The 14,852-nt window shown below is 36.4% G+C and overlaps 1 protein-coding gene across 8 annotated transcripts in view; it reads left to right on the forward strand.

Annotated features, from left to right (window-relative positions):
* TMEM131 (transmembrane protein 131) overlaps positions 1-14,852 on the forward strand; it is a 100,650-nt gene that overhangs the window by 42,269 nt on the left and 43,529 nt on the right. For 7 of the 8 annotated variants that reach the window (XM_080613351.1, XM_080613352.1, XM_080613353.1 and 4 more), the window contains exons 4-10: positions 1,134-1,202; positions 8,857-8,980; positions 9,905-10,021; positions 10,896-11,018; positions 11,613-11,693; positions 13,815-13,965; positions 14,143-14,199. In XM_080613351.1, coding sequence (XP_080469477.1) covers positions 1,134-1,202; positions 8,857-8,980; positions 9,905-10,021; positions 10,896-11,018; positions 11,613-11,693; positions 13,815-13,965; positions 14,143-14,199 — 722 coding nt within the window. Of the gene's footprint in view, positions 1-1,133; positions 1,203-1,428; positions 1,490-8,856; positions 8,981-9,904; positions 10,022-10,895; positions 11,019-11,612; positions 11,694-13,814; positions 13,966-14,142; positions 14,200-14,852 lie in introns of all 8 variants that reach the window. The other variant, XM_080613356.1, reaches the window with a different exon arrangement.

A 14,852-nucleotide genomic window follows, 5' to 3' on the forward strand; every position in this document is an offset into this window, starting at 1 on the left:
CTTTGTACTTTTTCTTGTAACTTACATTGTGGGTTATTGATTGTGCTCTATGTAACTGAACTGGTAAACCAAGCAATACCAGAGAATGTTTCCAGACTCACAGTATCACAGTATCACAGTATGTTAGAGATTGGAAGGGACCTCAAAAGATCATCTAGTCCAATCCCCCTGCCGGAGCAGGAACACCTGGATAAGGTTACATAGGAATGTGTCCAGGCGGGTTTTGAATGTCTCCAGAGAAGGAGACTCCACAACCTCCCTGGGCAGCCTGTTCCAGTGTTCTGTCACCCTCACTGAGAAGAAGTTTCTTCTCAAGTTTAAGTGGAACCTCTTGTGTTCCAGTTTATACCCATTACCCCTTGTCTTATCATTGTTTGCCACTGAGAAGAGCCTGGCTCCATCCTCATGACACTCCCCCTTTATATATTTATATACACTAATAAGGTCACCCCTCAGTCTCCTCTTCTCCAAACTATAGAGACCCAGCTCCCTCAGCCTTTCCTCATAAGGGAGATGCTCCACTCTTTGCTGCCTTCGCTGCTGGATTGTGGTATTTTAGTCTTCATCAACTAACATTCTCCTAGAATGCTTGCAGGGGGAGGGTTAGTGTAAGCAAAGCTAAGGAATGTTGCTAGAGAAGAGTTGCTGTCTTCTGGAGATTGAGTTTCTAACAGTATAGACATGGGTTGTTTTCTCCCATGTGGCCTCAGTACCATCAGATGGATCCAGGATTGTTTATGTACTAGTATAGATGTAACTCGATGTGCATGTAAATTACTGTTATACATTGAAGATGATGTTTGGATATTGCTATGAAAGATGATATTAATCTATTTAGTTTACTGTTTCACTTAGCCCTTACTGTATAGAGGAAAACTAACACTTCAGTTATGTCCGTTCCCAAGATATGTACTCTTGCATAATCTTTCTTGGAGACATCACATAATCATGTAAGTGGCTGGTAAAATTAAGGTATTCCGACTGGACAAGTTTGTCAGGCTATTTCTTCTTTTGAATTAGTTGCTCTGTTATTAGTATTAATGTTTTACTAAGAAAGGGCAATTTGAGATGGGAAGGGAGCAAAAATGTGTAATTTAACAGTATCTGTTACAGCATTTTAATTTTTCTTGCAGTGTATCCCTATATCGGGGAAATTGCCGACCTCTCCGGTTTGAGCCACCGATGCTGGATTTCCATGAACAGTAAGTTGAAGCCTTTTGATCTCTTTGGTTAGACAAATAGAAGAAAAATCTCAAGAGCATTTAACCTGACAGAGAAGGCTGTATACCCAAATTGCAGTGATAGATTATCTGTAAGTGTAGTTGACCTACTTGTTGCAGAGAGCTGGTGTACTCAGTCTTAAACATCATGTAGCGACTGATAAGTTGCCATGGTTTTGGTAGTGTAAGTACTTGTACTTACTTTTAGGTACCTGTACAACTGCTCTGCATAGTGGAAAGAGTGTAAGTGTAGAACTTAACGTCCTGAGGTAAGATTACCTTTCTGCTTGTACATAACCCATGTCAGAGAGCATCTACTCTAGCATGTCCATTTTACTATTGCTTTGGCGGCAAAAAAACTTTTTCAGTGGATCTGCAGTAATTAGAGAAGTAATGTAGGCTTGTGAAACCAGCCTCAGGGAGAACAGCCTCCAAGAACCCAGCTCCATGCTCCACCTTGCAGCTGGTTGCTGCAGGGTTATAGATTACAAATTACACTGGTGAGTGCAGTACAAACTCAAACTTGTAAAGCAGTTTGGTCTTTTTTAGACTTACTGTAAACTTACATATTGATTTTGTTTTAAGTAATTTTAAATTGTAAAGGTTTTCAGTTTGTAGTAATCGCCGAATTTGACACTTGAAATGTATTTTATACACCTTTTTCTACCGTTAATAAAGTGTTTTGTTGATGTGCTCTGAAATAGCTTGCTTTGCTGTCATCCTTAGTTTGTGTGCTAATCTGAAGAAAGCTGCATGTGCTTCTTTACTTTGTGGGCTTCCAAAGATGCATGTTTTTTTATTTTCTTGTAAAAAATAGATCCCAGACACTATCATAAATACTTCAAGCTGTTCTTCATTGTATTTTGACTTTTTATATAAGCTGTTCTTGTTAGAGCTGAAGGCATTGAAAACAGGGTGTAGATCTACTACACTGCTAAAGTAGTGCACATTGTTTTGGGAAGGGTTCTGTGCAATAAATGCAAGTGTACTGAGGGATTGCTGCCTCCTATCCATTAAAATAGGAAACCTGTATGTAAGATCCTGGTTCATTATTTTTTTCTGACAGTAGATGCTAATTAATGTATCTGTTATACTTTAGGTTATAATCTTGAGCAGAGATCATATTCTGATTTATTAAAACTTCAGTCAGATGTCAGAAGCTGTTTTAGAAAATGTCTATATACGAAGCCCCAAAGTTCAGTTTAAAATCTGTACTTTGGCATTTAATTAAAAATGAACCAACTCTGAGAAATGCTGAATAACTCAACCTTATGGTGGGAACAATCTGTAGGTGCCAAGCACCTTGGAAGTTAAATGATGCAGATTTAAGCTTTCAGCTCTTTTGCCTTTTAAAATAGGCAGGGTTTTCACATTCGAATTCTGTTTCTTCTTTCTTTGTTAATAATGAATTTTAGGAAAAGCATAAAATGCATATTTAGTTTCCGAATAAATATTGCACCTAAATGGTGTTTTGTTAATAGGTAGCATGCAAAAATTACCAGAGCAAGCTTGTTCAAAGTTCATGTTTATGCATGTATCATTCCTAGGCTAAAGAAAGTTGCAATATTTAATTTCAGTTGTAAGCTAACCCATTCTTCCTGTGACATTTCTGATCTGCTAAATGCGTGGGTTTAATCAGATGTTTCCAGAACATGACAACTTGAGCAGGAATAATATTAAAAGTTACTTTATCTATGGATTTCCAAAAATCAAAATCGGAATTAAGTTGATAAATAGATTCTGTAGACATACTTCCTGTGTTCCAAGTGGAGATGAGATTACAGTGGCCTTATACTCCTGGTTTGAAACAGTTGGGAGTTTTTTTAATGCTGTTCTAATATAAAAGAAATGCTACCATATTCTACCACTTTGAAGACAGGCCAGGTAATTTCATGTTTATCAAAGGAAATGTGTTCTGTATGTTAGGATATGTAAATCTTTAGCTCACTTAAAGAGATCTCAAATGTTCTCTGTATACATTATGCCTCTGGGAATGAGGTGGAACAGAGGCAGGTTCTCCCATATCACTGCTCCAGGGGACTGCTTGGAGTAAGTGGAATACTCATTTGGTTATTTAATATGAAAGCTGCTTGCTTGTGTTTCTAAAGCAACATCAGTCTTCCCTTAGAGCAAATTCTGCCACATGTTGGCTATCAGAGATTTGGGGCTTTAAGGAAAATGAACATGCATAAAACCCTCTACTCAAAACCAGTTCCACAACTAATTCCCTTCATTCTAACTTGCTTTCTGTTCCTTGTAATCTCTTCTAATCTGTTACCCCCTTCTGCTATAAAATGGGAATTAAATAAATGAGGTGGTTTTAACACCTAAACAGTAACTGTTACATTGTCTTCCATAGCTTTGGGAATTGGCTGCTCTGTGGCTATTTTGGCAGAACAGTCGTTACCTATATGGCTTCCTGTGTTTGAGACAAGTCTTCACATTCGAGCTCTTGCAGGTGTCCCATCTGGGTGAAGACTGAAGAACACTGTTGCAAGGCAGTTTACATTCAGTTCTTGTACCTGCTTTGTGGGGAACCTTGACTCTTCATAGATGTGGATACATTGCCTTCACCTGTGATAATTCAACTCTGACTATATCAAAAGTAAACTTGTGAATTCTTCGCAAGTAAATTTTTGGTAGAAGTAATTTTCAGTAATGGAGCACTTGGGTGTTGTGTATTTTAGGATACCAACATAATATGAGCTAGGACTTACCGTAAAAATTTAGCAATGTGGAATTATTTTAAAGATGAAGTTGACATCTTACCCCTGCTTCATAGAAGTGATTGGCAATGTATGAAATTACACTTTTAGCAAAAGTGATATTTTAATCCTTGATCAACATATGTTTCTGTGGTGAACGGAGGTTCTTGCCTCACTCAATTTGAGCAAGGTCACATTCTGCAAAGTTTTCTCATTGGTAGGACAGTATTCTGAAAACCTGGCTTTCAGTTTTCTGTTGATAAATAATCTCACTTTGTATTTTCTTTGAAATGTTTTTCTCAGGGGATTTTTATAATGTTTTCATGTTTGTTTGTGAGCTCTAGTATTTGGCAGGATGTTCTATGAAAGCTTGAGCTGGCCTTGAAAGCAGTTGCTTGGAAATGCTTAAATATTTGTGACCTCCTTGCAGGTCTTCAGACCTGCAAAAACTATGTTACTTGAAGTAACATAACGTTAGCATAAGTTTAGCTAATTATCCTAAACTTATGTTAACTTACTTTCTTCAGGAGCTCTGATCTCTTAACAGTAAGTAGTGGAGAATTTTAGCAACTAGAGTGTTCATGCAGTTCACTAGGGTTGTTACATTGCAAACTATTACATTAACAAATGGTGAAAGGACCTCTAAGGTATCTGTAATGTGCCAAAGGTTAGCACACTACAATTGATATATACACATCTAATGTGTGAGAGTGGTTGGAATTTTTAAAAAATGTTACAAAATAAAGTTTTCTTTATTTGTTAAATGTAAGAAACTGTTGACAGTAAGTTGATGTTTCGTCCAGATTCTACCTCTGGTTTTGTTAGCATATCATGATAGACTGCAAAATGCTGGCAAAGGAAATAATAGCTTATTACACTCCTCAGTTCATTCAAATCACAGTTGATGACGTGATTGGATAAGACTCTGTTACTAGTGTTTTGTAGATGGGGTTTTACTAACTGTTTAGAAAAGGTATGATTTGTTGTATGTGATCTAAGTTGGATCTGTGACTTAAAATGGGACATTTGCGTTGTTAAAACAACTTTCTTGATTTGTTAAAAGCCAGTGAAGTCTGGAAGCTGAGAAACAACTGGTTTAGAGGCTAGTGCATGTAGGAAAACCAACCCTTTCTATTTTCTTTTGCTTTTCCAAGTTGGAGATGCATTTACATTCTCACGCTTAGATGATTCAGTTGCTTCTTTCATTGAAGTTAGAGTAACTTGTCTAGGTCACTCAACCAGTGATGCATACAATGCTCATGTGAAACAGGAAGAATGCTCTAGTCACTAATTCTCTAGTGCAGGAGCTAGCATTTTCTTCAGAATGGGGTACAAAAGGCATTCCTTTTTAGTCTCTAGAGAGGAAATCTTGCAAGACCAGCTCATTTCATTTCATTAAAAGTAGCTGGATACACTACAAGACAACACCCAAATTCTTATTGTTGGAACTGACTCCCTCTGATCTTTTGACTGGAGAAGCGTCTGCATTGGTTCAGGAAGCTCTCAAGCTGCATGCATTTAGAGGCTGGGAGAATTTTCTGGGCACCTGACTTAGTATGCTTTTCACATTATTGCCCTTTTGCCTTCTAGGTATCTGCCTTTCTCTCCTGTCTGACACAGGATACTGGTTTAACCCATGTGAAACTTTTATGCTGTACGACAACTGATCTTACAATTGTTTCAGCAGTTGCCAAAGATTCTAAAATAAGAAAATACTTAGGGGAAGACATATTTGTTAAGCTCTAAAATTCATTAGGAGTTTGTCTGAATTGAATCTTGAGTATATTTATCTATATTCCCAGCATAACAAAATCTAAGTGGAAAGCTTTTGGTTGACTTCAGTTGTCTCTCCAGTTTCATTAGCAAGAATAGGAGATGGAAGAGGAAGAATTTATCTGCTGAATTTATATCTCTTGCTTTTCAGTAATAGATTTGTATCAGTTTTCATAAATTAAGTGAGCATTTTACAGAGGTGTCTATATGCAGACACTGGTTTCCTTTGTTAAAAAGAGTCTATCTCTTAATCCCTAAAGCAGCAATGAATTCTATGACAAGGACATGCTGACAGTACACTGGAGATACTAACTCAGACTTTAGAAAGACTTGAGTTGCAACAGTAAAGAACATTAATGCAGGCTTTTTTACCCATTTGAACAGGCACCTCACCCTTGTTAATTGCCATCTTCTCATTTAGGTTGTGGTATCTTGGTTTTTATCAGCGTAGGTGGACCTAGCATTATGCAGGGACAAAAAGATCAGAAGCAAAATCTTACATGATTTTACAGTGCGTATTTGCCTGGAGGTGTGTGTCTGTTCCAGTTTTTTGCAATGAAAAGTGCTGTGAGTGCTCCAGGAAATTCTGCTGTAAAATTTGGCACCACATAAAACTATACTTGTGCAGATCATTGCAGCTTGATAATCCACAGCCTGGAGAAGCAGCCTGTATGTGATTATTGCTTGGGATGTAGGTTTATAAGGGTGTCTGGTGCACACTTGTTTACCTGAATTTTACCATATCTGGTGGCAGAAAGGATAAGTGAGGTTTGTCCTACTTCTGTAGATTTGGCGAACTTCAAGCTTAAAGCATATAAGGAAAGCTGTATCTGAGGAAAACATAATACTGGTTTCATTGTTTCAAAATCAGAATGGTCACCAAAATAGTAAAGTGAAACATAGTGCTAGCAACAGAATTCCTTTTTACTGACTTCTGCCTTTATCACCTGTAATCATACTGTGGTGGTTTAGTGTGGAATCTGAAGTTAGTGAACCGTTGTATCTGCTGGTTCCCTACTAGTTGTTTTTATGGGCTTTAGCCTCTCAAATATATTGTCTTGTATTTCCCTCTTTTCCGTACCAGGAAAGCATGAGGGCTGTTAATTTTTGTTAATTGTTAATAATTTGTTAATTTATTAAATTATTAAAAATGTAAGTTGTTAATAATAATTGTTAATATTTGAAACATTTCCTGGTATGGAGTTTTACTTCCAAACTGCCTTTCTGACAGCATCAGTCTGGCACTTCACTATTACAGTCGTTCAACATGGAGTTCTTGGCTTTGTGATGTTTCATACATTATGCAGCAGAAAAGTGTCACTTCAGTCAACTCTGATCTTAGGTTTTCAGTACAGAACTGGTTCTCTATAGAGACCACAGGCGATACACTAATCATGTCGCTTGCTCACATGTAATACAGTGCTTAAAATCTACCCCATCTTCTCTCGCTTCCTGCTGTTGTGGTTGGTGGGAACTGTTCTGCTCGATTTCTTTTCCTTTTTTTTTGTTGTGTTGGTAGAATCAGAGAGTACTTGTTTAAGGCATGACCGCTTTCTCTAAACGATGAGTAATATCCCCCTGTATACTGGTAGCAGATATGAATACTTTTATGGCTTAGCCTGGGTGTTAAGTTTTGTACAGGTTTTAAAAGGTAATGATTAAAATTGTCTTAAGTACTAGTTAAGTTAGAGAAGTAAAAATGAGATTTGTTTTTGGTGGTGAAAGAAGGAGGAAGAACAAGTATTTGCTGATGGAGACATGAAATTAGGAGGACTCAGCAAGAAAAGCAAATATAATTACAGTTGTAGAGTGCATATATAGTCTCCTGTGAGTGACGGTACAATTTACTGAAGGTTAATAATTGTGTCTTTATATTAATATCATAGTCTTTAGCATCTATCTGTTTAGCCCGTGTTTCATAAGTATGAGGTCCTGTCTCAACTGCAGTCGCTTTTTGAATTGTGGTATAGTTTGATTACTGTTGCTAGATCCTCATTCAATGCAACCTCTAATTTACAGTAAATTTATGTTGCTCTATCTGTTGAGACACATCTCTCCCCCCCCCTTCCCCTCCAAGGTGTAGAAATGTGCAACTACAGTATTGCTTATTAATTTGGCCTGTTAAAGTTAACTGAGGATGGCAGAACAACTGCCTGTTATTGGTCATCATCACTTCAGGTACTACAGGTAGTAATTCTTATCAATAGTTTTGCAGTCCTTGCAATATTCGGAGCAGGTGACACGGGAGGGAATGCTACATGGAATGTATCTAGCCTGAAAGTTAAGAGCTAAATATTTTGGATTCCAAAATTTAATTTGGAGCGAATTATAATCTACACGCTTTAGTGGTGTTTTGGTGCTAATGCTTAACAAGTGTTAAAAGGAATGAAAAACATTCTGAAGAGACACCAGTCTGAAAAGTAATTGGTGAAACTGAAGAATTTATTGACACCTCAGCTGTTGAAAGCAAAGAGGAACAAGCCTAATGCTTGTGTGGAATAAACTGTTACCATGTCTTGTTACTGAAAATGTGTGCTGCTGTTCAACTGTTTTGACTTCTGTGTTTTAGACAAATTCTAAAATTTCTCTCAAGCATTTCTTTTTCTTTCCTTAAGATACAGATTCAAATGCAATATAAAAAATAAAATATTTATTGCAGCACATGTCTGTATACTTAATTCTGTAGATCACAAGGTATAATTCCTGAAAAGTTCTAGGTTCGGGGCAAGACTACCTATATAGTCTTATCAGGAAAAAAAAAAATATGGTTAGACTTCTGCTTTTGCCTAGGGTGTGTTCTGTTTATTTTAAGTTCCTTTGTGAACCTTTCTTAAGATAATTATTTAGAAGTTCTAGCACAGAAATATAAAACTTTGCCTTTTCTGGTTCTGAAGTAAAAACCTGGAAAATAGAATTTCATTTTGGGTAAGAGCCATTTCAGTGGATGATAAAGTGTTAGGTAAGCCTTCAGGAAAAGTAATCAGTAAAATAATGGAAAAGATGTTTACTAAGTAATTCTTCAAGGTAGAATTTACAGATGCTACTTGAAAAAAAAAAAACATTTAATACAAGGTTCACTGATTTAATGGGACAAAGAGTGCTCCATTTTCTGAAATTCTAACACTTCAAAAATCTTCTTTCTCTCTCTGTTTTGACAGGCCAGTTGGAATGCCAAAAATGGAAAAAGTTTACCTACATAACCCTAGCTCAGAAGAAACAATTACGTTAGTATCAATATCTGCTACAACATCACATTTTCATGCATCATTTTTTCAAAATAGGGTAAGTTATTCCACTTCCTTAAAATACGCTTTACCTTCCTCCCTCAAATGGGAGCTTGATTTCCCTCCTGTCTTTAGATAAGCTACTTACTGCAAGAACTACGTACCTAAAAGTTTTAAGGTACTGCAGTTCTTGATCCCCTGTCAGTTACCGAGCAAATTTGAACTGAACACAAAAACACACACATACCCTAATAGAAGAGAGGGAATGAAATATTGCATAGGGGTTCTGAGTACACTGGAAGTGTAAATGGTAATAGACAGTTGAACAGCAGTTCTCCATTGTTGCTGAAGTGACTGTGTACATTGCCTTAGAATGCATACAGGAACAAGCTGTTCTTTTTTTTCTGAAAATTGTTAGTGTGAAGCACTTAAAACTCCTGTAATCTTGTTACAGGAACTTGCAACTTTAAAAAGCATGGTATTAGCAGGGTTAACTTGTAACCACATTGCTGTCAGATACAGTCGCCTAGTTTCAGTTTTGTCTCCAGGGCCTGTGGCTCAGCAGGGGCCGTGTAAACACTGAAAAACTCAGGAAACCTGTCTATAACTAACCTATTTCACTTTAGTGTTATGGTAATTGCCTTTCTCCAGTGTTCGGTAAACTGTCGGTCTAAAATATGTCCATGATAATCTGAACTCAACAGAATTCAACATAAAGATACAATTAAATATGATCCTGCACTAGATAATAGTTGTAACATGTTAGTATTTCTATTATTTTTTTACATATTTTTATTTGAAACTTCTACTTTTTTTTTCTTTTCCAAATCTGCAGTAGACTTTCTAACTTCAGCTTTCCATAATGAACATATGGAGATCTTCTGTAGCACAACAACGGTTGTTCATCTGCAGGGTGGAATGTCTTCAATAATGTCTTTACTTATTCTTCTGTGTGCTTTCTTTTATGATTTTGTTTTCCCAGAAAATTCTTCCAGGAGGGAATACATCGTTTGATGTAGTTTTCCTTGCAAGAGTAGTGGGAAATGTAGAGAACACTTTATTTATTAACACTTCTAATCATGGGGTATTTACTTATCAGGTAAGAGAATTATACTCTTTCAGAAAGTGTGGATCAACCAGAGCAGTATCATAGAGTCATAGAATGGTTTGGGTTGGAAAGGATGTTATGGCATGCTTAAGCATCTAAGTATATTTGCACAATAGTGGGGGGGAGTGGCAGGTGTTTATCAGCCTGGTTGAAGACATTTTCCATCCCTCTTGTTGAAACACAGAGGTATACCAGTGTAAATATCTGTAGGGCAGTACTGCAAGATTGATCAATGAAATTATGTGAAGTTTAAAATCCTCTCAACAACATTTTTTTGTTTGTGTGTGTTATTTTAGTGGCTCATTGCAGTGATCCAGTTCATTCTTTAGGTCTCTACTCATCTGATCCAGTGACAAGACAATGTTATTCATTAAGCTGGCAAAAAATTACTCGAGATTCAGAAAGATAAACCAGACAGATGAGAGAGCTTGAAAAATGAGAGAAATCTTCCTGTTGAAAGAATATGACTCTTACCATGGCAGTGTTTTGAAAACAGCAACAAAAATGGATAGTCCAATATGGATAGTCTGTTCCGTAACAGTGTGATTAAAAGATGTTTCACATCTTTTTAACCTTTAGCTGGTACCTAGTGTTTCAGAGTATCGGGGGGGGGGGGGGGAAAGGTATTTTGACTTCCCATATTCTAAATATGTCAGTGTAAGGAAGCAGTAGCTGTGAGAAATACCCTCTACCTGAAAACTAAGCCAGTTTATTAGCATGATACTGGGTTTAAATGTTCAGTTAGAAGTATAGTATAAAATGAATTGAAAAGAGTACTTGGTAGATTGTTAAAATTGGTGCGCATCTGTTAAGCTCTGCAGCAACCACCTACAGCTACTGAAGTTTTCTTATTTCTCTGAATCAGGTGTTTGGGATTGGAGTACCGAACCCCTATCGATTGCGCCCGTTTATTGGGGCACGAGTTCCTGTAAATAGCAGTTTTTCTCCTATAATAAATATACATAACCCTCACAGTGAACCCTTGCAGGTGAGCCTAAGAGAAAATCATTGAATGTTCTTTCATGCTTATAATAATAAACTGAATTTTTGCTTATTTTGGTACTGCTTAAAATTCTATTTGAACTTAAGAGCTATTTGAGGCCAAGTCTTTCATGTTATATAAAAGTTTTTCCGTATAAATGCAAATCAGTGGTTCTAGAAATTGTAGACTCTGCTCCCAGATCTCTTAATTTGCTAAACTGGGGAGTTACTATGAAATTTCTGTTTCTAAAACTGTCACAATTTTGCAAAATAAAGAAACTTCACTGGTAATAAAGAAAAATACTGAAGCAAAGTAAAATAGATCCTTTCCTTTTAATCCAGGCATGCCTCTTTGCTTCCTTCTGCTTGTTTTGCACAGCAGAAGGTGTCTTTATGGACTACCTTAGTATGTAATGCTGGCAAGCATTCTTACGTTAAAGGCAGGATTAATGTCTGTACATTCATTGTTAGAAGTTAATTAATAAGATACTTCAGTGGTCAAATAGTTGCTAACTCATGCCATTATACATTATAATACCTGATAACTGAAACAGGATCACTTTGAAGTTGGGTGCTGACATTTTCCTGTTATCCACTTCAGGTTGTAGAAATGTATTCCAGTGGAGGTGATCTCCATTTGGAGCTTCCAACAGGCCAGCAGGGAGGTACAAGGAAGCTATGGGTGAGTAGTCGTGTCTTGCAGCAGTCATTGTACTTGCTTGGGGAAGTTTTGTTTTGACATGATTTTAGGTTTTGAGTTGGTTTTTTCTTTTTTGCCACGTTTATTTCTTGTCATTTCATCATTAAAAATACTCCATAAAAATTGAAATTGTAGCAGGGTCTGTTAATTGTCTGTACTAGGAATTGAAGGAAAGTTTTAACTGAAAGCAATGATGTGTATTGAGCTATGCTTTTTTGAAGTGTATAAGATGATTCCCAGTAGAATTAAGCGCACCTACCTGAGTGTTCAAGACAATGTAAGCCTTCTGATGGCCTGTGAGCTTCTGATGGCCATAGATCATGAATCAAGAGTGGCCAGAAACTGTTGTGGAAAGTATTTCCACATGCATGCCCTGCAGTTACTCTTTACTCTCATGTCTGCTGCTGAAGACAGAGTAGTGGGTTGGATGGACTCAGTCTGGCACATTAAATCTCTTTCATTGTGTTCTTCACTGAATGTAGTTTTGAAGTATCAGGTACTGATACCTTTAAGTGAAATAAATTATAGAAGCACCTTGAAGGTAAACTATTGCCTCCGTGCTGTATATCACACTGTTGGGAATTTCTAACTAGATACAAAACCTGTTTTGCTCATTAATTAGAATTATTCCTTTTTTTGATGACTTTTTTTTTTGTCTGGAAATACCGTAAAGTTACTGGGCTCCGAAACTTGTCTTTTGCTCAAGTGTTTATTTCAGTCACTGACAGGACATCTGTTGTAATAAGTAAAGCCAAGATATTTCCAAGTGAGCTAAGAAGGACAATCACAAAACTTCTGGCTTTTCTGGAGAAAATCTGTGAGAATAGCAGTATCTTAGTTCTAAATACAAAAGTTGCAAACAAGTGAGTATGAATGCAGAGCATGAGCATTTAAAAAATGCAGTGGAAAGAGTGAACAGATGCTGAGGCTTAGATGGAAACATTAAAATGGATTTTAAAAAATTAAGATCCTAGTGTTTTGACACCATTTTAGTCAAATGGCGTTGCTTCTAAAGAGAACCCCTTTCTTGTTGTCAAAAGAACTCCAGAGGAATGTTGAATCCTGTAGCAGCTAGTAGGTGGAAACACCCAGATACATTATTGTATTGGCTATATCAAGAGCTGCACTGCAGTTAGAAAAAGCTGCTAAGTAGAAGAAATTATTTGAAATATGGCGATAGCACATTGTCTAAAATTGTTTTGATGCCAAATATTTGGATGATTGGATTAAACAGTCTGCATATGTAGGAGTATTTTTGTAATCACTGTTCAGAGTTACTTCAGGGATCTGACAAACCTTGAATCCCTGGTTACACATACGGAAGAGACAAACCACAGCCTTTGAAACTTTAATGAACGGCTGCATTATGTTGGGTTTGTGAATGAGTGTGAAAACAGAATCTGAAAGCTTCTTAGTTTAGGGACTTGCCAGGTAGTAGCAGTTGAAGCTAGTTAGTTTGATATTCAACAGTTTTCAAAGAATACATCTGTAGTCATTGCGCTATGGAAAATACAGCTTGACCTCCAGAATGGATTGTTATAAGTTTGTACCACAGAAAGCACAGAAGAGGTATATAATATGATCATCCCCTGTATGGATTATGCCCTGTCTAGTTTCCTTCAGCAAAAGCACAAAAGAAAGAAGCTGTCAAATGAAATAACAATTTCAGTTGACAGCTTCAATTGATACAAGGACTACTCATCAAATATTCCTACTTTCTGCCATATTTATTTGGATTTAAAATGGAAGATGCTCGAAATTTCAAATTGAGGTTTTCTTCTTCAATTAAAAAACAAACAAAAAAATTCTGTCAATTTAGTCTGCTGTCTTTTTACCATGTTTTTAATACATAAAATATAATCAAGTGGGATGTGAAAATCCTCTCGCATATGCCAGTTTTTAATCAGCGTCGTATTAGGTGATTGCAACTATCCTCACTAAATTTAATGGTAATTTTAATAACATGTAGCTAATGTCTTACTGGTATTGCAGTTTTTGCTCTTAACGCAATTATACTGAATGCTTCTACTGTAATTTTTTTGTGTGTCGCAGCTTTTTTTGTAATTATTGCCCTCTCATAGATGTGCTTTGATTATTTATCAGGAAATACCTCCATATGAAACAAAAGGAGTGATGAGAGCCAGCTTTTCTTCAAGAGAAGCAGATAATCATACAGCCTTCATTAGAATAAAAACGAATGCCTCAGACAGCACAGAATTTATCATTCTCCCTGTTGAAGTAGAAGTTACAACAGGTTTGTAGAAAAGTGGTGTTTTTTTTTTTTGCTTGGGTTTAAGTTTGTTTAGCTGTTTTGTTGGGTTTTGGGTGGTTTTGGTTTTAGTTATTCAGCTTATTTAACTTTCAAGTTAATTGAGTATATCAAGTATAATAAGAAAATTGTAACTTTTTTTTTTTTTTTTTTTTCTTAAAGCACCAGGAATCTATTCATCAACAGAAATGCTAGATTTTGGTACACTACGAACACAAGGTAAGCTATGCTTTAAGTCTCAAAGTATTTGTGAGGAGTAGGGTGGGAAGGAGAAAGCCGTGTTACCTTTGTGCTCTTCAGGGTTGCCTCTGGCAAAGTCTGCAAACTTTTAAATGCTTTTCAAAAGCGAGAGTTTCAAGAGCAGGACAACAGTGTTAGAATAGTGCACAAATGTATTCTCCTGCAAGTATACTTGAGATGTGTACAAACAAGCAGTAGCTTGCACATCCAGTTATAAGTCTAGTAATAACATTAGTCTTACACAGTTGCACATGGTTTAAACTGAAAACCATTGTCAGTTTACTTAATTTGTGAACTTTTTTGAAAGGTTGCTTTATCTCTGCTTAAGTTTAAATAATTTTCAGACACAGGAATAGTGAAAGTGTGTGAACTTAATCAAATCTCTTATGATAAGATATTCTAGTTTCTTGAAGTGACAAACATTTGTGATTAACATTTTACATTTAAAATTAATATTGCTTGATAAAACTAAATATGTATGTATGTGGCAGAAAGTGGTAAAGCTGAAGATATCTTTTGAAACTGTAAAAGGGACTCATTACCAAAGAAAAACACTATGTATCTTCTTTCAGCTGAAAAAAAAAAGGTAGCTTCTGAAGTACTTTTTCTTGCAACTTAACATGTAAAGATTT

This window comes from Psittacula echo, assembly GCF_963264785.1.
Source record: "Psittacula echo genome assembly, chromosome: 3".
NCBI classification, from domain to species: domain Eukaryota; kingdom Metazoa; phylum Chordata; class Aves; order Psittaciformes; family Psittacidae; genus Psittacula; species Psittacula echo.